The sequence below is a fragment of the Anas platyrhynchos genome, chromosome 14 (genome assembly GCF_047663525.1).
Source record: "Anas platyrhynchos isolate ZD024472 breed Pekin duck chromosome 14, IASCAAS_PekinDuck_T2T, whole genome shotgun sequence".
NCBI classification, from domain to species: Eukaryota; Metazoa; Chordata; class Aves; order Anseriformes; family Anatidae; genus Anas; species Anas platyrhynchos.
The window spans coordinates 11,180,346-11,202,356 of record NC_092600.1 but is presented as its reverse complement, the minus strand read 5'-3'; the positions used below and the strand labels follow the sequence as shown (position 1 = coordinate 11,202,356).

The window sequence follows — 22,011 nt, the reverse complement described above, 5'->3', positions numbered from 1 at the left end:
CCCAGGGCAGCGTGCTGTGCCTTGGCAGCAGGGCTGCCTGAGGAAGGGCAGCAATCCTGCCTGCCGGTAACGTGTTCTGGAAAGGCTTAAAATAGCCTGGATTTCACAATAGCACAGAGGGTGAGTCACAGGCAAAGGCCAAACAGCCTTGCCTGTCACCTGAACTGTCACCTCTTACCCCTTAAACCCATGAAGTAAGCAGCACCTCTGCCTTCGAGGAGTGATCCTACTTGTTCCCTGCCCCCAATTGCCTGGCAGCAGCGTGCCCAGCACCCGCCTTTCTCTAGAGGGCTCCAGCAAGATCCTTTCTTCCTCTTGCTTTGTATCCCGAACCTTGGCTCCTGGCGTGGCTTTCTGGAAGTGGTTTATTGGATAACTTTTATTTGATGTGTGCTCTCTTGTGCAATGCGTGCCCCGTTCCCGTCTCTGCACAGACCTGTCAGCCTACCTCTGCGCACACCTTGGTTTGCACAGAGGCTGCCACCAGCCCTGACAGCATTTCGGGTTTTAAATGCTGAGACTGCAATGAACCCAGCTGTGGTTCAGCAGCACGTCCTGGGCAGTATGCTGGTAGCTGCCTGCTCTATTTTTATACTAATTAGCACTCCAGGGACAAATTGTCCATGGAATTAAAATGCCCAGCAGAGGAATTAAATGACAATTGCATGCTTGCTTTTTTGTTGTTTTGTTTGGTTTAGTTGTTTTGGTTTGTTTTTGACTGACTGGCCATAGGTCACACACACGAGCATCAAACAATTTCTGTTCTTGGGACCTCAGCAGTCAGGGGTGGTTCTTTGTCTTCTGTCCACAAATTTCACCAGAAAATCTGATGGTCTTGGAAACATGATGAGAGAAATCTTCATTTCCATCGCTTCAAAATGGGGGCTTGACCCCCGCTGAAGCTTAAGATAGAGGTGAAGCTGTAGAGAGACAGCTCTTTTCTTCTGTCCCACAGCCCTTGGAGAGCGAGCAGTGGGTGCTGCCTTTCCTGAGCCTGGCGCTGGGTCCCCTCGCTGCGAGGAGAATGGGCCAGGCCAGCAGCTTACAGCCCCGGAGGTGCAGGTTACCCCTGCAAACTTGCTAGCTATGCCTTTTGGGGTTGGAGCGGGCTGTATTTTGCTTCGTGCTGATGTCTCAGGACAGATTCTGCCCTATTGCACAAGGACAAGCAGAAATCAGAGAAGGCTTTTAAGCCCTAAAGCATCATCCTGTGCCTCAGATGTCTGAAACTGGCTTGCGGGGATGGCACTGTAAGCATTTGGCCTATTTAGCATCCAAACAAACCTTCCTGGAAGAATATCTCTGTTGTAATACGCCGTATGCAGGAAAATACCAGCAGAGAAGCTGGAGGAAATTGCCAGATGTGAGTTCCAGAGACCGCACGGCAGGCTTAGCCAAAACCTGACGCCGCCTGTATGAATCTGGCCCAGCTCCGGGGGCTGGCTGCTGCGAGGGGCTGTGACACAGCCGTCTGCCTGTCAGGGGGGGACAGCTGTCCCTCGGTGTGCTGGGGGGCTTCTGTGACAGCAAGGCTGCATTTGGGCTCAGTGGGACCATGGGCAGCTTGGCAGGGGTCAGCGGTGCCTCGTTGTGGAGTCTTGGTCCCCTCGGTGGCAGCTGCGTGGGAACCAGTCTCCTGTCTGTGCTGTAAGGGGTCACGCTGGAGGAGATTTGTTTTCTAAGATCTGCTCAGCTTGTGGTCTCAGGTCACCTTCTTGCTTCAGCTGCTGCTCTCATACGGGGCCGCGAGGCATTTCGGTTTCTCCTGGGAACTGCGCTCCCACGGCACGTGAGAGCACTCACTGCAAGACATTTCTGCAAGGCCAGGGGAGGCACAGGGCTCCTGCCCGTGCTGCCTCCTCACATCCCAACCCATGTGAATTTGCTGTTGCTATTTCAAAGACTCATATTCTGGTGTCGTTGACTGTGTGATGTCCTGAGCTGGTTTCTCCTCAGAGATGATGGTCTCGCTTCTGCCAGCGTGACCAAGCCGTCTGACCGCTGGTAGCTTGATTTCACCTGTGTTGTGTTTGGCCTGGAAGCGAGGCAGTGTGCTGGTGGGTTCGTATCTAGAAAGGAAGCAACATCCGTGGGTTGCTGGGCTACTTGCCGTTAGTCGCAGGGGAGCCATGGATAAGATCAGACTGTCACCACCAAGCACATGGGCCACGATCGCTCCTGCACCCACAGCTTGCAGCCGGGTGCACAAAGCTGCATCCTCCAGGTCTTTGTTCAGAGCCTCCGAAACGCACAGCACAGGAGAGGAGACCTGTGTTTGGGCAGGAGACCTTCACATCACTTATTGTTTCTTTAATTTCTTTGTAGATCAAGCCCTGCCATGCATGCAGAGCAGCTCTGCGCCCGCTCCTGGTGGCACCAGCGGTGGCCCTGTGGGGTGGCAGCCTGCCTGCCCTGTGCCAACGGGGGCTGCGGGTTAAGTGGATGCTTGGACCATGGGGACCACCAGGACTGCATGTCCCATGAGAGTGAACACCCTGGGTGCTCCAGGCTCTCAGCCCTTAAGTTCTTCAGGTGCCTTCAGGGCCCCTGAGTCCTGGCAGGGCTGAGCTGGCCCGGACCCTGCGTGTGCGATAGCTGACCTCGGAGGGAAGCCCCACCTTCTCTCACAATATTTACTTCCCCTCCTTGGCCCTCTCCCAAGGCCCTAAGTGTAGAGCAAACACGGTGGGGCACTTCTTGTGGTGCCTGGGAAGTGCTGTGCTTTCCCCAGAACTCCACTTCTCCCCTTACACCTTGCCCCAGCCTGCCTGCCTTCCTCAGGGTTGCTGGTGGCAACTTATTAGGGCGCAAGCTTGAGCAAAGGGGAAAAAAAAAACACACAACACACAAACCAACTATTTTCTTCTGAAACCAGCTTGAGCTGCTGTCTTGCATTTGGGCAGCGAGCCCAGGTGGAAATGGGTTTGTCCCTTGTAGTAAAGACCCAGCTGTGCGTGCCAACCAGTGTGAATTCAACAAGCCTTCAAAACCCAGCAGAGAGGCAGGGCTCCCCTATTTTCCCTCCCTCCCTCCCTCCGTTATATGGCTTTTCCCTCGTTCCCTCCTGCCCTCCCCAGCCTGTTTGGCAGTACACAGCCCCGCTCTCACCTAAGCCTTGTAAAACTGCTCAGCGGGGCTCGGGGTGTTTACACTAGGAATTAATCCTACTGTAAGCACCCGCCTAGGTTTTCCAAACACAGATACATAAACTGCAAAGCAGTCAGAAAGGTCCCAACTGTTCCTACAGTGCGAGCATCCCTGCCAGGGCTTCCTCCCCCAGGAAGCAGTCCTGATCCCTGCTGGGGCTCTGCAGCCCGGAGAGGGCATGAAGAATAGAAAATGGGCAAGGAGCTGAAATCCTGCCCTGGGGGCTCTCCCGTGTGGGTGGAGGAGCGGGGTGAGGGAGCTGATGGGGATTTCTCAACCTGCTGATTCAGTGCACTTCGGGGAATGGCGCTGAGCTCCTGAGTCAATGTCTGTGTCTGCCATCTCGCCCCCGCTCCCAGCCCGTGACACGGCTGATAGCGGAGCCCTTTGACTCTTGCAAACGACCTTTTTGCATTTGGTTGTGGATTTCCAACTTTTTTTTTTTTAGAAGTTGTGCAAATTTCCAATTGAAAAATGCAAATTTGCCCTGATAGCTCTGGGGAGGGTTGTGGGCAACGCTGGGTGGAGAGCCCCCGAGCAGCAGCAGCGCGTGGTGCCTCCAGCAATAGCAATAGCACCTTCCGTGCTTGGCTTCTGCAGGCAGAGCTGCAGGCAACCTAGGGCGAGGTCAGAGTCACTGACCCAATGTCACTAAGGGGTTCATTGTAAGGAAAGGGAAGAGAAAGTCAGCAAAGGTTTCCCAAGCAGCAGAAGAAAGATGTTTGGACAAACTTCTAGTTATTTGGTGAAGCACGTTGCAGTAAGCAGGTTAAAGGGACTTTATAAAATGAAGGAGGCAAACAGGAGAGCATGTGGAGTATCTTTCTTACTGTGATCTGAGCAGCCTGCTGAAATGCAACACCAGGAATGCTGGCCAGTGCCTGGGAAATGCACCCTTCTTGTTGCTTCCCCTGTCAAGGAGGACATCCCCACGTTTCCCTCACACATTGCAGAAAAGTCCTGACGATGAAGGGAGTGTAGGGATGCTCAGGGCTGTTGACAGTTCATATCTGCACTGTGAATTTGGTTGGGTTTTGGAGATACTGCCTACGATATTCTTATGAGGGCCTCTAGACTCTGAGATTTTCTTGCTTCCATCTCTCCTCATGCTACAAACAATAGGAAAAAGCTCCTTATCCTAGGAAAAAACTCCTTGTACGAAAGCCTCTTTCTTTTCATGGGAAGCAGTGGGGCATTAGAGACTGGAGGGAGGATGCTTTGGCCCCTGCACAGCATTTGTCCTCCTCCCAAAGCTTTGGGCAGGCTGAGGGAGCAGCGAGACATCTGCAAGGTTCCTGCGCTTGCCTTGTGGATGGTGCTGAGCACGCATCGGCCGAGCAGGAACTGTGCAAGTACTGTGTGTTCTGGCTCTCCTCGCCTCTGTACTCATACAGGTTTTGTCTTGCAGGCTAAGAATAAGGAAACCGGTGCCTTAGCGGCTGCCAAAGTCATCGAAACAAAGAGCGAGGATGAACTGGAGGATTACATGGTGGAGATCGAAATACTGGCGACCTGCGATCACCGGCACATCGTCAAGCTGCTGGGAGCGTTTTACTGGGATGGCAAGCTCTGGGTAAGAGACTCACGGGGTGTGACCTGTACAGCTGCACACTTCTCGCTTGGCAGGGAGGAAATGGCTCATGCACGGTGAAGCAGAACCTCTGGAGCAGCCCGAAGCCTCGGAGTGAGCTAGAAATGACTCACAGGCCGTGCTCTGCTCGCTGCGTGAACAGGGCCTGGATTTTCCCCGCTTTCTTTGATAGGCAAACTATGTTCTAACTCGAGCTGGTTATAAATAGCCCAGGGGAGTTCAAGAGATCTTCACTCTGAGTTGAAAACCAGAACTGTTCGATTTTCTCTTTTTGGACCTTGTGAGGGTAGAAAAGGCAGCACCGATGGGAGCCTTTCCTCCCCACTCAGCCACTCGGTTTTGAAGGATTTGGTGGGAGGGTAACCCCACTGTTTGATTCATGCCCTATTTCTGGCTCAGCACCTGTAATGCACAAGGGAAAGTCGCAGCTCAATTCCCCTGGCTGTGGAGGTTTGGGGACACAAAATGCAACCCCGCGGGCTGGTGCAAGGGCTAGTCATGCTGGGCAGGAACAGCAGGTTCCTGCATTATTTTCCCCAAGCCCAGCAGGTACGCTTTTTTTCACCCCATCTTTTTCTGTTAGTTCCTTAGCAGCAGAGGAAGGTTGGTCTGAAAGGTGCTTCTCTGCGTGCTGCCGTGGGACAGGTGTGGGGCGGGGGGTTGGAGAGTTGAAGGGCACATCCCCTTAAATTGTGTTTGCAGTGCAAGTTGTCGGGAGATTTGGTATTTGGATGGCTGCTAGTCATGATGCTGAGACGTGGGCATGTTGAAGCACAAGAGTAAATATGTGCTGTTCTAAGGAAGTGGAAGGCAAACATCTTTCCTAGGAGGGGACTTGGGATTTGGACAGATTGCAACTTGCAGCAAAATAAATCCTGGCAAAATTAAAAAGGCAAATATATACCGAGCTTGGGTGAGAGATGGGGCTGCCTTATGGTCCTCTCTGCTCTATTGCTTCTTCCCTCCCTGCTTTCTCCTGGTCTGCTTGAATTTTGCACGCTGGCCTTGCTGAAATGTCCGCCCCCTCCCCTTTCCCTTCCACCTCCTCCCCGCAATAGGAAGTTTTGCCTTCCTTCCTGAAGGGAAAATGGATTGCAGATCTCCTCTGCTCCGCTTTTGTCTGAGAAGTGCTTTGTAATGTCATATGCTCGCCGACCTACTAAAATTAAACTGCCTCTTTGAAGCTAATGGAACAAGAGCCTCCTGTATGAGGCTGTCCCGTGAGGGCAGGCGTTACAGCCCCGTCCATTGTTTTGGGGAGAGGATCGTCCTCTTTATTTAATTATTTGAGTGGCATTTGCATTTCATTGCTCAGGCTGTTCTTATTAATGCTCTAGTGTTTTACTGGCTCTGAGGGAAGTAAATAAGCCAGGCTGTTACCCTGCTGGAAGGCTTCTGGTCACTACCAGGTTGTCCCGACCCTCAAAGGCTTCTGCTTCTCGGTCGCTGGCATTGCAGGGGACATAAATTCTGTCTTTCCTTGTCTAGCCTCCCCCATCCCATCCCAATTTCTACCTGTGCTGTCGTTTTGGCCAGTTGTTTCCTGCACCATTTGCAAGGGGACTGTTTGCAAGGTGGGTTTGTGGACCTGTGGCTCGGGCTGGGGGCACACTTCTCGAGCAGGGCCGTGCTCTCTGGTTTGCTTGTGCTCGCTGCCTGGCATGGAAAAGTGATTTTCAAAGCGAGGAAGGGGCAGGAGCCATCACACAGCAGATGTGCCCTGCCTCCCGGATGGCAGGAGGAGCGCTTGGGCTCTGAATAATTTATGGCTTGGTCTGTGCCACAAGTGCTCTCAGCTGATGGTGCTGAGAGGGGCTCTTGCTAAATCAGTCTGTTGGCTGTTCCCTGGCTCTTGAAGTAACAAGGAAAACGTGAGAGGACACCTGGCCTTCAACGGCTGCTGCTGCAGGGGCTCCTCGCTGCGAGGCGGGGTGCCCGTTGGGGAGCCAGAAGGGGACGTACAATATTGATGGAGCAAAAGTCCTCTGTGCAAAGGGAAGTGGTGTGTCCTGGAGCAGCTTTCTTTAAGTACCTAGCACTGAAATGCAAGCAGCAAATTGCTCTGGCTTTCATACCTGATCCACACCATGCTGAGGGAGGAGAGCCCCAGTTCTCACCCAAAACACAGCCGAAGCCCACTGGGAAGCACAGGCTGGGCTTGGAGGACCCCAGTGAGTCCCCAAGAATAAAATTGGTGACATGACAACATGCAGCATGAAATTCCTTAGCATATAAATCCCTTGCAGAGATGCAGTGCCCTCAGCCAGGGGTTGCTGTCTCGTTCCATTCCTTCCCCATCTTCTGCTCTTTGCTTGTGGCAGAGGCTAAGCAGCCTTGTGCTGGTTAAAAACAGCCCACTGAGGCTTGCAAAACTGCAGTGTTGGGAGCTCTCATGATTTTTCTTTTATTTTTATTATAAGCCCTGTGGCATTTGATGTTCTTTTGCATAAATCCCAGCTGCTGGAAATAGGGGCACCAAATGAAAGCTGAGAATCTTGAGCTATTAAAAAAAAAAAAAAAAGTCTGGTTTAGCCCTTGTGGCTGGGCCACATTTTTGCTTTTTTTTTTTTTTTTTTTTGTGAAGGGTGATGTAGGACTTTGAAACACAAAGGCAAATACCCCTCACACAGCGTATGTGCAACTTTTTAAAGCTATTTTGCAACTGAGGAATGGGACTAAGTTATGGGTTTTGAACTCTTGGAATCAATGGTGCTGAGTTTGTGTTGATGGCATTTAGTGCATGGGAAAGAAAAACAGCAGACCTCGCGTGCCGTGTCCCTCTTGTGACTTAGGGTTTCTTTGTTTTTTTTCTTTCCAAAACACAAAAAGACTGGGACCTCAGAGGAAGGGAGGGCCTTTTGATCTGCTTCTGGGTATCTCTGCTGCTTCCGAGTGCCTCCTCTTGCAGCCAGAGGAGCGATAAGAGACGGGAAGGAGAGCCTCGTTTGGACTGAGGAGTTCTGGCACTCCCGCGGGAGATCTCTGCTCCTGGGACACCCTCGTGTCCCTACCCACAGCGGCATCCCTGCTGCACAGCCTGTCGAGATGCTCCAGCACCGAGTCTGCAGGGTGCTGCAGGAATTACTCAGACTGCCATCTGGCCCTAGGTGTTTAACGCCACTCCTCTCGTGGCTGTACGGCTTTGCCAGTGAAGCACTAGGGAATTCTTTCTTCCCCCCACTCCTTTTCTATAAACCATGGTTGCTATAGCAAATGGACTTCTGAATAAACAGATGTTTCCTGGAGATCAAAGCAAAAATCACTGTACCATGCAGGTAACCCTGCCTTGCCAGAGCGTTTTGGGGATGGTTAATTTAATCAGCTTAGAGTTTCTTCTCGCTGGCCCGCTGTGTGGGTATGCAACTCGCACAGCTTGCAGATAGACCAGCTTTGTAGCTAGTCTTTGTACCTCCCTTACAAAAGCATTTTGCATTTTCTGTGGGCAGGCCCTGACCTGTTTAGCTGGGGACTTTTTGGATTGCCACCCCTTTGATATGGATGTTGACGGGAGACTTGGGCATTCTTGAAAATCCTGTACCATAAAGAAATGTTCATTATCCCATGCACTAGGCTGCTGGGCTATGTAAAGCATCCGCAGCTTTTAATTCTCTGAAGTTGAAATACTTTTTCTGTAAAACAAACAAACAAAAAAAGCTGATAACTCTGTCGGGCTCCTTAAGATTTTTATTAACAAGAGGAGGCGATTACAACTTGCGGGAATGTCTCGCAGGGTGAGCGGCCGGAGCCATGGCAGGGTGCAGGCAGAGGACCCCAGCACGGGATTGCCATAGCAGAACAGGGCTCTGGGCTTCAGCTGTCAGTCCCTGTGTGCTCCGAGAGCTCTTTGTGTGCCTTTACAGTTTCACTTGGCAGGAGCTTTGCAGTCCAAACTGGCCCTTCCTGCTTGGCCTCACGCTCTTGAAGCATTGTACCGAGCTTCCTCCCCGAAAGTGCTTGGACAGTCGCTTGCAGTTTGCAAGAGCCAAACCCTGCGTGGTGTTTGAGAGCAGCACAGCCCCCTGTTTGAGAGCAGCACAGCTCTGCTGTCGTGCTCGTCGCGACAGCCACGACGCTGTGTCTGTGCCGACCGGGTCGCATCTCACTGCAGAAACACAAAGCAATTCCAGAACTGGGAGCTTTGTTAAGCACCTAGCCAGCCTCTTACAGGAACAAGCCTTGCCTTCCTCCTCTTTCTTTTCCCCAGCGACAGAAACTTAAATTCATGCCAGTTTTGGCTGCAAAACAGTCCCTGTAACTTCTGCAGGGGATGGATAGGTGAGGAGAAGATGTGTGCAGATGTTGCTGCTCGAGCTGTGTCTTCAGCAGCTGGGACTCAGCAGGTGGGTGTCTGGGGGTAAATCCTCCCTCCCTGCCACCCGCCTGCAAAGCAGGAAGGCTGACCTCTGCCTCTCCCTTATCCATTTTTTTTGCTGCATTTTCTAAAGCCGTGGAGCTCTACGTTTTCTCCTGTCCTCCTTGCTGCTGTAAGGCCAGGCAGCTCCTTGCGTGGCAGTGGGGACAAAATCTCTGCTCCATCTTGTGAATGTGAGCAAAGCTTTTGGGCTCCTGGCAGTTCTCTGAAATCTTGGGTAGAACTGGGGCCTTCTCTTGAAGCAGGGATTGCCATGGAGCGATTCTGATCAAGCACCAGAAATGATTTATGCAGCAGGCAAATTATCATAGCAAAGCCAAGTTCAAGAGCGCTGCTACAGGTAGCAACATGACAACACAAACTAGAAAAGGAGCCTTTGTGTATCATCCTCTGTAGAGGATAACGTTGCAAGAAAAGGTTATTGAAGCTCTCATAATGCCTTGTGATTACATACCCTTGTCATATATATGCTGCAGAACGCTTTTATAAAAGAGACTAAGTGTCATTATCCCAGATATTAAAAGGGAGAGCTGAGGCACAGACAAGAATTTGCCTAAAATTTACCCAGCAGGTAAATGGTACCTGGGAATAAGTCCTGTGTGCTGCACCCCACTCCAGGGTTATAACCATGAGGCCATAGATTTATGAAAAGAAAGTGGCAGACAACAAGCCTATAGGCAAATTCGCTTTCAAAGCTTTTTTAAAACTTTGTTTAGAAATTAATCTCGATGAGCCACAATCCCACTGGGCTGGCTTACCAAGGGAAATGCTAAGGAACTACGTTTGCATGTAAATGAATATTTATGAGCTACCTGTGTATAGCCAGCAGTACCTTGAAGCCCAGCTATGCCCTTGAAAGAGTGATAGGCTGCAGTTTTAGAGATTGGTTTCTTTTTTTATTCCTTCAGATATAGCCTGAAAGTTTTCATCTGGGGGGGAGAGATGTCACTCCGCAGACCTCATGGCCTGGGGTGGTTTCCATTGCCTTCAAAGCCCTCACTGGAACAGTTAAGTAGCGATATTCTCATCCTCTGCGATGGATGGAAGCACCTTCTGGGGATGAGCTGAATGAAAAATTACTCGTAGGGAGAGGCCAGGCAAGAGTGGAAAACCTGACAAGTCAAGTCCTTTGCCCCTCCTTGAGAGAGGTGTCCTCATGGACAGGCAGCCCGGCGCTGGCACTGCTGGCTGCTCCTGAGGCTTGTCCCAGGTCAAACTCCACCTCTCACGGTGAGCTCTGCCCTCCTGGAAGGCATCATCTGTCTCGGGTGACGGCATGGCCTTGGGGCACATGAGATCACTGCAGCGTCCCACTGAAGAAGCACGTTTGCTTCTTAGCTATTTATGTTTTAAACAGTTCTGTGCTTTATGCTGCTTGTCCAGAGATAAATGCCCTTGGTGAGCTGAGTGGCCTCAAAACACTGATTAACCTGGTGAGAGAAGGGGGATCCCATAGTTCCTGTGCCTGGGCAGAGAGCCATTGCCTCTGGTTCCTATAGCAAGGGAGAGTTGTTTGTTTTTTTGTCAAAAGTTTTTTTTTTTTTTTAAAAAAAAAAAAGGCAAGCTCTGCATGTTTCTAGCAAGGGGAAGGATGCTCTTTGCAGTGACAAAACCACGTGGTTAGCCTAAAAGGGTTCTCACTTGCTCCACCAAAATTACAGTAGGAATAGCAATATTTCTGCCAGCCGGGGGGAATTAGTTCAAGGAAATATTTGGTCATCTTGGAGTGATTTAGATGCGAAAGAATTCACCCCCAGTCTCCCTGTGTTCACCAGGAAGCTCTGTGTTTCAAGAGGAGCATGCAGAGCTCCCTGGCTTTGCTCTCGATAACGCGTTGCTGTTCCGAAACTCCCTGGGACATGGGTTTCCTTGTGCCCTGCATCTTTCCCTCGCTGGTTACGGAGACAGACCTTTTTTATTCCAAATATTTTTAATATTTTACTCCAAGTTATTTTGTTCAGAAGAAGGAGAGAAGGGAAATAAAAAGGTTTATTATATTTAAAGCCTCTGAATGGTATCCTTGTCTATAAGGAAAATTGGCAAGCTCGGAACGCTCTCTCACAGAGATCTAATTATTTCACTTCCACCTACAGCATACTTGCCGTGTCAGGCAAGCTGTTGACATTTGTTCTCTGTGGTAGCAATGAGGGTTTCTGTATTGTTCGATGGCAGAACCAGCGGGTGCTGGGGCTGAGGGGGGCTCAGCGGGTCCTGGGGCTCTGTGGGTGCTCGTTTGCCTGGGGCTGGTGAGCGGTGGCTCACAGGTAACCCCGCTGTGCTCCATTCCTCTCTTCCCTCCAGCCATTTGGCACACGCTGGGTGAAAAGCTTGGGCAGGAGGGGCAGAAGGAAGGGACGAGCATGGGGCTGTGAGAGCAGCACAGCTTCAGAGTTAACCGCCAGAACCTGGGTCAGATGTCAACCAGACAGAGCAAAGGACACGGCCTTTGACCGTGGCTAAATGTGGTTTCTGTGCCTAAATATATCGCTTTGTTCTCTCCATCGATGGAGAGCTGCTCTGTCCTGTGGGGTTTGTTTTGGTCACAGCTCGAGCTCTGTTCTCAGCACTAGGAGGTGTGCAGTCACCCTAAGCTTTCTCTGGGGCACGAGGACGGGCTCAGCCGGTCAGCCCAGGGGGTGGGATCAGCTGTGCCTTCCTGAGGTCCACATCTCTCAGTTGCCTGGGTGGCTTTGGGGCAAATACCCATTGTTATTCTCCTTGCTCCACCTTGTATTTGCTGCAGCCATCGTGTCTGGACCAGGGGTGTCCTCTCCACGCATTTTGTGCAGATCTTGGTCCCCATCCAGATGCTCCTGACCCTGCCAGAGACCTCTCAAATGAGCAGGGTTTGAGAATGCAGCCAGCTGTTGTATCTCTGTCCTTTATTTTCCATGCTGTGTGTTATAGGGCTGAGAGGCAGTGTAGGATGCCAGCTGCAGCAAGCTCCTGGGTGACTTTGTTATCAAAAAAAAAAAAAAAAAAAAAAGGCTCAGGAAGCCGGAATTCAGAACCTACTGAATGACTGTCAAAGAAACAGAGGAGGAAACCTTCCGCTCTTCTGGAAACAGCCCCGAGGGCTGCAGGAGGATGCTTTTCAGGATTGCTCCATCCCTGCCTCTGAGCCGAGACCAAAAGCCCTGGGGACCGTCTGGGCCCTCTGCTTCCCCCCATTCCCGCGGGGCTGGGGAAGAGCCTGTCTCGCCCGTGCCCCATGCGCTGCGGGGAGCAACCGCCGTGCTGCTGCTCCCCAAACCTCGTCGCAGACGGGGAGGTCTAGACAGCTTCCTCCATCCCTCCTGTCCCTGCCCCGACACCTCCAACGCCAGGAGAGTCATCCTTTGTCAAGGGTGAAACGGTGCCAGGGCTGGCTCCACGGGGAGCCTCCGGGAAAGCCGGTCACCCCCGTGCTGAAGGGAGGCTCTGTCCTGCGCCGAGGCCAGGAAATGTTTTTGGTGGGTTGGGGCGGCTCACAGAGGGGCACTGTGCTCCCCAGGTGGGCTCCCCAAGCGCAGCAGGGTGGGATGAGGGCTTGGCCGCGTGTTTGCTGTGCAGAGCAGGGTTGGAGCAGGGGGAGGAAGGCGCCGGAGGCTGCGACACCCTTGCTGGTGGCGGAAGGGCGGTGCCGGGTTTCGGGGCTGAAGCCTTTGCGGTTCCAGCACAGCCCTTGGCCGGCTGCCCCTCAGAGCAGGGCTGGGGGCTCTGCGGGGGGGGACCGACCCCGTGCACGTCCCCAGCCTGTGTCCTGCTGCATGGGTAGCTGCAGGGACTGGCAGCGAGGGGGGAAAGGCTCTGCAGCTGCCGAGGCAAGTTGCTCGAGGCAGCGTTTTGCCTCAGCTCGGGCGGTGGCACAGGCCTTGCGGTTTTTCCCCGAGGTGGTGCTGCTCGGGACTGCCTACCCTGCGGCAGGAGGTCACGGACTTCCCTTTTTGGGGCAGTCCCCGCACAGAGGAGAGGGGTCTGTTCTCTTGCTGCAGGCTGAAAAGCAGCTTTGTGGAAATCTGTGTCGTGGGGTGTCTTGCTCCTTCCTTCCCATCCATGCCTCCCAGGACAGATGGACCCAGCACGAGCAGGGGGTGGTTGTGGGGCTGAGCTGGGCTGTGCAGCCCCACACCTCCTGCGTGAGCATGGACGCTGAGTCCCTCATCTGGGTGTATGGGAGGAAAGAAGGGGAGCAGTGCCCGAGGGTGTTGGGGTTCTCTCAGTGGCAACCCATCTTATCTGCTCTGCACCCTCCTCCTCACCCCTCCTTTATGCCAGGCTGCTCAGCTCCTCTGCACCACGAGAGCCTGGAGGCAGCTGGGGCCTCTGACTTGCTCAGGCTCTTTCTTTCTTTCTCTCTTTGTTTCCCTTTTGTTGTGTTTCTGCTGAATGTGAAAGATTTCTTCCGACTCGCTCTGCCCCCACCCTCTGCTGTTTGCCTTTTCTTCTGCTTTTCCTGGAAGCGGGTGGGCGATGCCAGGAAGGCGCTGCCCGCGCAGAGGTCTGCTGCGTGCCGTTACCCATGCCTGTCGGCTCCGTCCTCATGCCAATCCCTGCCAGCGGGCAGGGCAGGGTGGACAGACACAAGAAAACACTGAGAAAGCAGAGATGGAAAAGACCATGAGCTACAGCATCCCTGCGGGAGCCTTGTACCCGCTTGGCATCCTGGAGAAAGGGAAGGTGGAAAGGGCGCGATCTCTGGCAATGTGGCAACCAGAAAAAGATTTTGCTTTAGTGTCTTGGTCTATAAACAGAATGCATTTTACTCTGCCGTGTGCATGTTTCTTATTCACCAGATCCTTCTGCAACAGGACAAGGCAGGAGAGCTGGTGGCCGTGCAGGAGGGCAGAGCCACCACAGTACGTGAATGGCAGCGCACGGCACAGGATGCTGCTGCTCATTGCCTTCTCCCCAGCAGCAGGCAGCCAGCCACACAAACCAAATGAAGCCCTTTCCTGCAGATTGCAGAGGAAATTGCTGAAGTAGTTCAGTTTTTAAGCAGTGTCAGCACAGGTCTGGGGGCAGAGGGATCCTGGGGACACAGAAAACCTCCTGTGCCTGCTGATGCACGGGGCGCAGCGTGAAGGGAGGTGGCTGCCGTGCTCTGGAGTAATAAAGCAATGTGCAACTGCAAAAGCCACGCCACAACGAGAGCCCCTGGTGTATTGGGGGTGAATGTGCTGTTCTCTATCCCAGCGGGACCTGGTGGCCTCCCTGCACAGCCTGGTGTGCTGCGGGGAAAAGCCTGGCTGCCCACGGGCCACTGCTGCCAGAGATGAGCTGCCCCCAGCTTTCCCAGCTGATTCTTTTTTTTTTTTTTTTTTCCTTTTTTTTTGTGACTAGAAGAGGCATTTCTCCAGTCCACTGTTCCAGAGGGAACAGTTCATGGGCCTTTGCCCTCTGACATGCCAATTAGATGAGTAAGGAGCTTGGCTGAGGGTGTGTCCTCTTAATCAGGCCTCAGCTGCAAACCCCAGTAAAAGTTCAGGGACATCAGCTGTCCCACCCCGGGCAACCACGCGGTGTTTGGTGAAATACCCTTCGAGATAAACTTTTCTCACTCTTTGTCATGTCATAGAAAGTTCCACGACTTCAGACACACCCAGGGCAGAGCCTGTCCTGGGAGGAGCGTGCCAGCTCCTTGTCCTACCCACGGGGACAGCAGTGCCTCCGCAGGAGATGCCATTTGCTCTTTGATCCAAATCTGCAAAGGGCTCTGATCCATCCCCAGCATGTTTATTCTCCGGGCTGCTGTCCCCCTGCCACCTAACCCCAGGAGAGGGCTGCGGGGAGCATCCTGCCACAGTGTGGGATCTGCAGTTTTGACCTCCAAAGTCCCATCTTGCTTGTTCAAATCACACAGTGTCCCTTTGCTCAGGTGCACCGTGAGCCCCTGCATCTTTAGGAGCAATAAATTTAAGGCATTGTGTTTTCATACAAACACACACGTGCTTATCCTTCTAGGGAACACCATAATCACTGGACCCAGCACTCAGGCTGTGGTACAGGGGTTCAGGAGGGCAGCCTCCTTCCTGTGTCTGCACACTGGGTGCCCAAATCTGTTCCTGCACGTGCAGCTCGTGTGTCCCCGCTGAGCTGCACACCGGGCGGGTTTCTTGGCCGTGCTCTCAGAGCTGAGCTCTGCTGGGCTCTGGCCGTGTGGAAAGGCAGCCGGGCGTTGTTTTTCTTCAGTGGCAGGCGCTAACGATGAATAATATCTGCACATGCCTGTGATATGTGGTTGCAACCGCCTTTGGGCTTATAAATGCACTTCTGGGGTGTTATTTGCACCTATAAATTTGGTGCGGAGGCAGGGGGGAGAGCTGCTGCTGCTGCTGCTTCCCCTCCGGAGCGGGTGCAGCGGGCGGGCTGAGGAAGTCCCTGGATTTCTTGCATGGAGGAAATCATTACAAACAGGATGTTTGCCCCAGGCTGCTCGCTGGAGACCCCGCAGCTGGCGCTCAGCCCCTCTCGGCCAGCTCCTCGGCCATGGGGCTGCACACCCAGCTCCCGTTAGTTGGAAGGAGCTGCTTTTAGGGTGTCTGCACCAGAGCTGAGACCCCATGGGCATCCAATCTGTGGCTCACAGGACTGCAGGAGCGCATTTGGGGCCAGGCGTGTGCTGTGTGGTGGTGCTGGGGCTCTGCAGCAAGCCCTGTCCCCGCGTCTCACCCATCGTGGGGAGAAGGATGAGGGCAGCCGAGCACGGGGCTAAGAGGCAAAGGGCAGCACCAAGATCAGCACTGCCACTAGGGAGGGCTGATTCAGCCGTGCCTTGGAGGCACATAAAAAAAAAGAGGTGTAGTCTGCCCATGAATCAAGGAACACAAAAACAGCCCTAAGTGAAGCATTAACCCATAGCCCCAGCCCTCGGGTCCATCTCCTCATTGCACAGGCTCTTGCCAACAGCTCTTTTTTACCTTGTGCTTGTTCCCCATTGCAGCCCGAGCAGTGAGGTGCCCACCCTGGGGTGTCAGGTCCCCCCTGACTGCTCCCCTGCCTTTTCCCAGCAGGGCAGGCACCTCTGCAGCCTCCTGCAGCCCCCAGCCTGCACGCGGAGAAGGCTGCGTGCGGCTGATACCTGTGCCCCTACCTGGTTCGAAGGTAAAGCTGCTTTTGAACTGGCCCTGCTCCTAAAAGGAAGGTTTGTGTGTGTGAACTATAGGATTAGGAGCTGGATTTATTTAAATCAAGATTTCTGGGCTGAAACGAGCCCGTTAGGTTTTTTTGGATGTTCAGACTATCTGGCCACACCCGTAATTATTCTTTGGCATCTCTGCCCTTGTTGAAAATGCATATTTTTAAATTTCCCATATTTTCCATATTCCCAGTGCCTGGCTTGCAGCCCGCTGTGCCTGCACAAACTCATGCTGTTTCAGAGGTACTGATTTCCCTAATATTCTCATCGCCAGACTGCGAACCAGAACGCAGCTCATCGGAGATGAAATGCAGCCCACGCGGATCCAGAGCGGGGTCTGGCGTGCTCAGCACTTCCCCACGGAGAAGCTCAGCCTCCATGCCCAGAGCCCCCCTCCCACTGTGCTGGCACCTGTGCCTTGGGGCAGGAGACCCCAGCACCCACCCTGCTGGGCTGTCACCGAGCTGTCTGCACCCTGTTTCCCCCAAAATAAGTAAAGGTACAAGCTGGAGGATCTGCAGATTTGGGAAGTGCCAAGGATTAGCTGGGACGCACAAAGAGCTGTGAGCATTTGCAAGTACCCGAGTCACCTGGGTGCTGCGTTAGCAGCTGGTTTGGACTGGGTTGCCTTAAATTTTGGGACTGCTGATATTCAAGAGCTGAGCCTGGTAGTGTGGAAGAGCTTCTCCTCAGGTCTCCCCTACTGGTTGAACTCAGGGAGGCTGCTGCTTGAACCGAGGGACTGCCCCTCAGGCAGGTGATTCCCGAGGAGCAGGAAGGGATCGCTTCCGTGGGGTGAGTAAAGCTGCAGCTGTGGCTCAGAGATGAGGCAGGATAATTTGCACGGGCAGGTTTTAGACTAGACGGGCAGTGCAGAGAGGTGATGCTTGCACTTACAGGGGACCAGGTCTGTGCTGCGTTTGGGTGGGGACCCCAGCACACAGGCAGTGGCAGGAGGCAGTTCTCGCCCTTGCTGGTGACGTGCTGATGCGAGGTACAAACTCAAGCTGGAAAAAGTGCGGTAACAACATCGCCTGTTACCGTGAGGGCTCTGCTGGCTTCCTCCCTGCCAGACTTGTGCTCAGCTCTGAGTCAGTGCAGATTTGTTCTCCTGGTTTTCAAATAGCTTCAACCTATTCCCAGTTGCTTCTCTCCATCTGCCTGTTCCCCCAGCTGCTCCAAACGCTTCCCCGCTCCTGGCCTCTGGTTGTTCTTCTCGGCTTCTTGCTTGTGCAACGCTGCCCAACCTGCCTGCAGCTCCCCTCTCGGCATCACCTCCCCTCTCGCTTCTGGACCGGGGCCGATTCTCGTGGCACCCCTGGAGGTGTGCTGCATCCCGGCAGGGAGCGCCGGATCCTGCTGCTGCCCCTTCTCCAGAACAAAGTCTTCCACCATAGTCCATGTCAGGAAAATACATTTCCCGTGTCCACGTGTAGGAACCGTGGGATGAAGGGCTGGGCTGTGGCTCGCCCGTTGCAGCAGGATGAGGCCATGGGAAAGAGGGAGCTCGGACCTCCTCCCCCAGCCACTGGTGCAGAGCTTGGATGGAGCAGGGCTGAGTTTCGTGACCTCCCCTCGAAGGGCAGTTTCGGCTCAGGGAGCCGTGCTGGTAAACATCTCCTTCGCTGCGTTCAGTCCTCGTCCTCACGGCGACCTCTGGCATTTCACCTCTCCGGTATGTCGCCCCGAGTCGCTGCCACGAGGAACAGAACAGCTTGTCGGGGCATTAGGCTGTGAAGTGTCTCTTGTCCCTCTTAACCCAGGGCTCTTTGAATTGTTTCCTTTGCTTATCTGAGCGACCCCATCTGGGGTCAGCACCGAGCTGTCCCCGACGAAGGATCCGGGCCGAATTACACAGAGGCAGGGGACATGGGTGTGTGCTGTTGGCAAGCCTGTGCACTGGTGATGTGAGGGCTGGGGGGATGCACCCCACATAGGGCCATGTTCTGAGCCTCACACCAAGGGACTCAGCCCCCTGGGACCTGCATCCTGAGTGCCTAAAGGTGCCTGCAAAGAGCTGATGCTCTTGAGTGCTTCATGCCGTGGTCTCTTGAAGGTGCTGGTAGCCGGGGAAAAAGTGGGGACAGGCAGGCGAACATGGGAGACTGGCAGGGCTCCCCTCGTGTCCCTGGGAGACAAACAGCAACAATCCGGCCAATGTACTCGACCTCTTTATTGACATATTTTTCCCTCAAATTGCTCAGAGTCAAGAGAGCAATGAACTACTGAGTAATGGGAGGGGAAAGCAACAAAAAAACAAAAAACAGACCCAAGCAGCCCTCCCCATCTCTTATTCACCAAGCAAAATCCTGCCTGATTGCTCCTCGCCACGTCAGCTCCCAGCTATGACAGCTATCTCATCCTGTTGGCAAGGCCAACACGCGTCTCTGGAGCAGCCCTCGCTCCAAAATGCTATCAAAAAAGATGTAAACAAACGCGGAGAGCAGAGCTGGGGGCGGCTGCTCCGGATGGGCCTCCAGGTAGGGCAGCGAGGCCAGGCGGTGCCGCTGGGGCTGCGGGGTGCTCGGCTCCCCGGGGTGCTGCGGACAGCCTCTCCCAGCTGGGTGCTGTGCAGGATCAGGCTCTGGGGCTGGGGTGATGGCTGGTGCCGGGGATGTGCCCCCGGGGAGGCACGAGGAAGGCGTTGAGGTCTGCGCGGTGTGAAGGGGCAGCTTCTCCACGCGGGGAAGTGGCAAAATGAACGCTTTCGTTTCCTCGTCCCTACCCCGCGGGTTTTCGCTGGTGACACCCAGCCCTGATTGTAATTCCTCTGTCTTTGTTTTCCCAGATCATGATCGAGTTTTGCCCGGGAGGGGCGGTGGATGCCACCATGCTGGGTGAGTGCCGCGCTCCGTGCCGTCCCTGCTGCTCCCAGCCCCGTGCCCGGGTCCTGCTTCGTGCTCGGGGTGATCCCCACGAGCACCCAGCTTTGGGCGTGCTTCCAGGTTTAACCTGAAGGCAGCAGACAGCTCAGCCTCTCCAGCTACTGTTTCTCTCCCATGAGTTTGCATATTTTCTTACCTGGAGCACAAGGTGTGGCATCCCCTGGGTGTTTCCTGAGCTATTTTTGATGTCCTTTTGTGATTTAAATGCTGCTGGGATCAGCAGATCATAAAGCATGCGGGAGAAAGGAGAGTCTGACTGAAGGGGGAAGGAGGTTTTTAATATTTATTGGCTTGAGGGTGCTCGGGATCCTGTTCCCACAGCTCCCTGGGGAGGGCACTGGGGCTGAAGCTCTGAATCTGGGCACCCGTGGTGGCGATTCCCTCAGGATCCCCTTGCTGCCTGCTCCGTATGGTATCGGTCATCTGGGGAAACAGCCCAAGCATCCAAACAAACTGCAGTTTGCAGTAATTCCAGGAATCTTCCCATTTTTAACTCCTCCCTTCCATGTAGAACCGCTGGGACTGGGAATGGGTGGGTGCGCCCCAAAGCCACCCCCGGGCCGTGGGGACACGGGGAGGTGACGGGGAGGTGACGTTCCCTCCTGGAGGGCAGCTCAGCTCCTGGCTCCCACTTGTGCAAAGCCCCTGGGCCAGAGCTGTGTCTCCAGGGGTTATTCCCTTTCAGGCCTCAGATGTTTCCTAAGGCTTCAATTTCTCTCTATTTCCAAGAAAACTGAAGCTGGACCCAAATTTATTGTTTTTGATCCAGCCCCTACAACGTGTGCCTCATTTAGGGAACTTCTTAACGATGGGTTCAGATCGCTGCAAGTAAAAGTGCCTGTGCTGAAGTGCTGGAGGAAGCAATGCTCCCTGGAAAACCTGAGCAGGGTGCTCTGTCCCGTGGGACACCAAAACCCCCTCGGCACTTTCCTGGAGCCATGGCAGTCGGTTCCTGGAGGACCTGGGAGGTGGGGTGGGAGAAGGGCACTTGGGGAGCTGTGAGCTGGGCCTGGGTGGGTGCTGTCACCTCCCAGGCGAGGGGCAGCACGAGCTGGGGGCTGCATTAACTGAGTTTCCAGGTTGCCCACCTGCTGGGCCCATCCGTCAGCCCCCACCCCAGCTCAGGTGGCTGGAGTCAGCTGAGGCTTGTTCTGGTTTTGGCACACTCTGCGGCACATTTGGCCACCAGACAGGGTGTCCATACCCTGCCAAGGGCTCGCAGAGGGAGGGGGGAAGGCTTGGCCGATGCTCACCATCTGGAGGTTTGCTGGGTGGCGGAGCCGTTGCTTTGGAAATTGGCCTCAGGTGGTGAAGATGGCCAGGCAGAGCTCAGCAGGACATTTGTGCCAGTGCTTGTGTGTCCCCATGAGCTCCAGAAACAGCGAGGGACACAGGGGGATGTGTCCCCAAACTTGTTTGGACCCCACCATGCTGCAGCCCCCCATGGGCTCGCTTGCCTCCCGTCCCCACCGTCCGCTGCTCCTGGACCGGGCGGCTTGGGAGGGAGCCGTGCACCAGCAGCTCCAAGCTGCCAGCACTGGCTTTGAGAATAAATTACCCTAATGAGCTGATTTGCATTGGTCTCCCGCTGCTTTGACACACGGACAGCAGTTTTTAAATGGTCTGCTGGCTAGCCCATGCCCCGCTGCTGCTCAGGTGGAGCCCGGCTCAGCTCCCCGTCCCATTTAACCCCCCTGCCTCTCCCAACAGAGCTGGACCGGGGCCTGACTGAGCCCCAGATCCAAGTGATTTGCCGCCAGATGCTGGAAGCCCTCCACTACCTCCACAGCAAGAAGATCATCCACCGGGACCTGAAGGCAGGCAACGTGCTCCTCACCCAGGATGGGGACATCAAGCTGGGTGAGCACAGGGGCAGAGCAGGCACTCCCTCAGCGAGTTGCTATTGGGGATGGTGCTGCTTTTGGGGCATTTCATGCCAAGGTGATGACAGCCATGGGAGGCTGCTGTGCATGCCATATTTCAGTGTTTGGCTGTGGCCAGATGTGGCTGGGATTGAGGGATGCTCTCTGCAGGGCTGGGGCTGTGTGTGGGTTTCACAGCCCTGCCTCTTGTCTGCTGAGCTTGGGCAGGAAAGGATGGGGAAAAACTTTTTGTTACGTGGGGGGCTGAATCCACCATCAGGCTGTGCTCAGCTGGGGAGCTCTCTTAATAGCTGCTGCAAATAGAAATGTGATGGTGCTTTCTGTAACCCGGCGGGGGTTAAAGGCAGTTGGGAAGGAAATGGTCGGGAGGAGTGGAAGCTCTGCTGCCTAGTCCCAAGCAGGCAGTCGGGGTCAGCTCTCAAACACGCTGCCCCCACAGATAGGCTGGTGGGAGAGCAGATGGGAAAGGGGCCATCGGTGTCTCCCTCTTTGGGGGTCCCAGCCCACGTGTACCCCACGTGCTGGCATCAGGAAATCGCTGTGGTGAATGTCCCCAAACACAGCTGAGCGCAGCGCCGTGGTGCAGGGGCTCTGCGCTAAACCACGGGAGAGAGGAAACACCCCCCAACCCCGGTCTTGATGGGCTTTTTCTTTCATGAATTTGTTTAATCACATTTTGAACTTGATTTTTATGTGTTTTGGCCTGCCGAGCATCCTGTGAAGGGTGCCAGTTGGCAGGGCCAGGAGCTGGAAGAATTCGTCTTATCTCCAGAGCAGGTCTGGTGGTGACAGGGCGAGTTGTGCCAAAGGGTGGCCTTGCCAGCTCGCTACAGGTCTGAGCTCAGCTCGTGTCCAGCTAGCTGCTGGGGGGTGAGAAGGCAGCTTTGCCTTTGGGGTATGGTCAGAAAGGTGTGAATCCCTTTTAGAACCTGCCAAGGGGGTGAAAGCAGCTGTGGGTGTTCATAGGATGTGGCTGTGGGTGCCGATGGAGACCCAGGGGTGGCCTGTACAGCAGG

The 22,011-nt window shown here is 54.2% G+C and overlaps 1 protein-coding gene across 2 annotated transcripts in view; it reads left to right on the top strand.

Moving 5' to 3' along the window:
- Nucleotides 1-22,011, top strand: part of STK10 (serine/threonine kinase 10) — a 47,297-nt gene that overhangs the window by 7,367 nt on the left and 17,919 nt on the right. Inside the window, exons 2-4 of one of the 2 annotated variants that reach the window (XM_005009984.6) lie at nt 4,556-4,720; nt 19,016-19,064; nt 20,823-20,972. In XM_005009984.6, the coding sequence (XP_005010041.4) occupies nt 4,556-4,720; nt 19,016-19,064; nt 20,823-20,972 (364 nt within the window). Of the gene's footprint in view, nt 1-4,555; nt 4,721-18,560; nt 18,708-19,015; nt 19,065-20,822; nt 20,973-22,011 lie in introns of those variants that run through there. The other variant, XM_072023320.1, reaches the window with a different exon arrangement.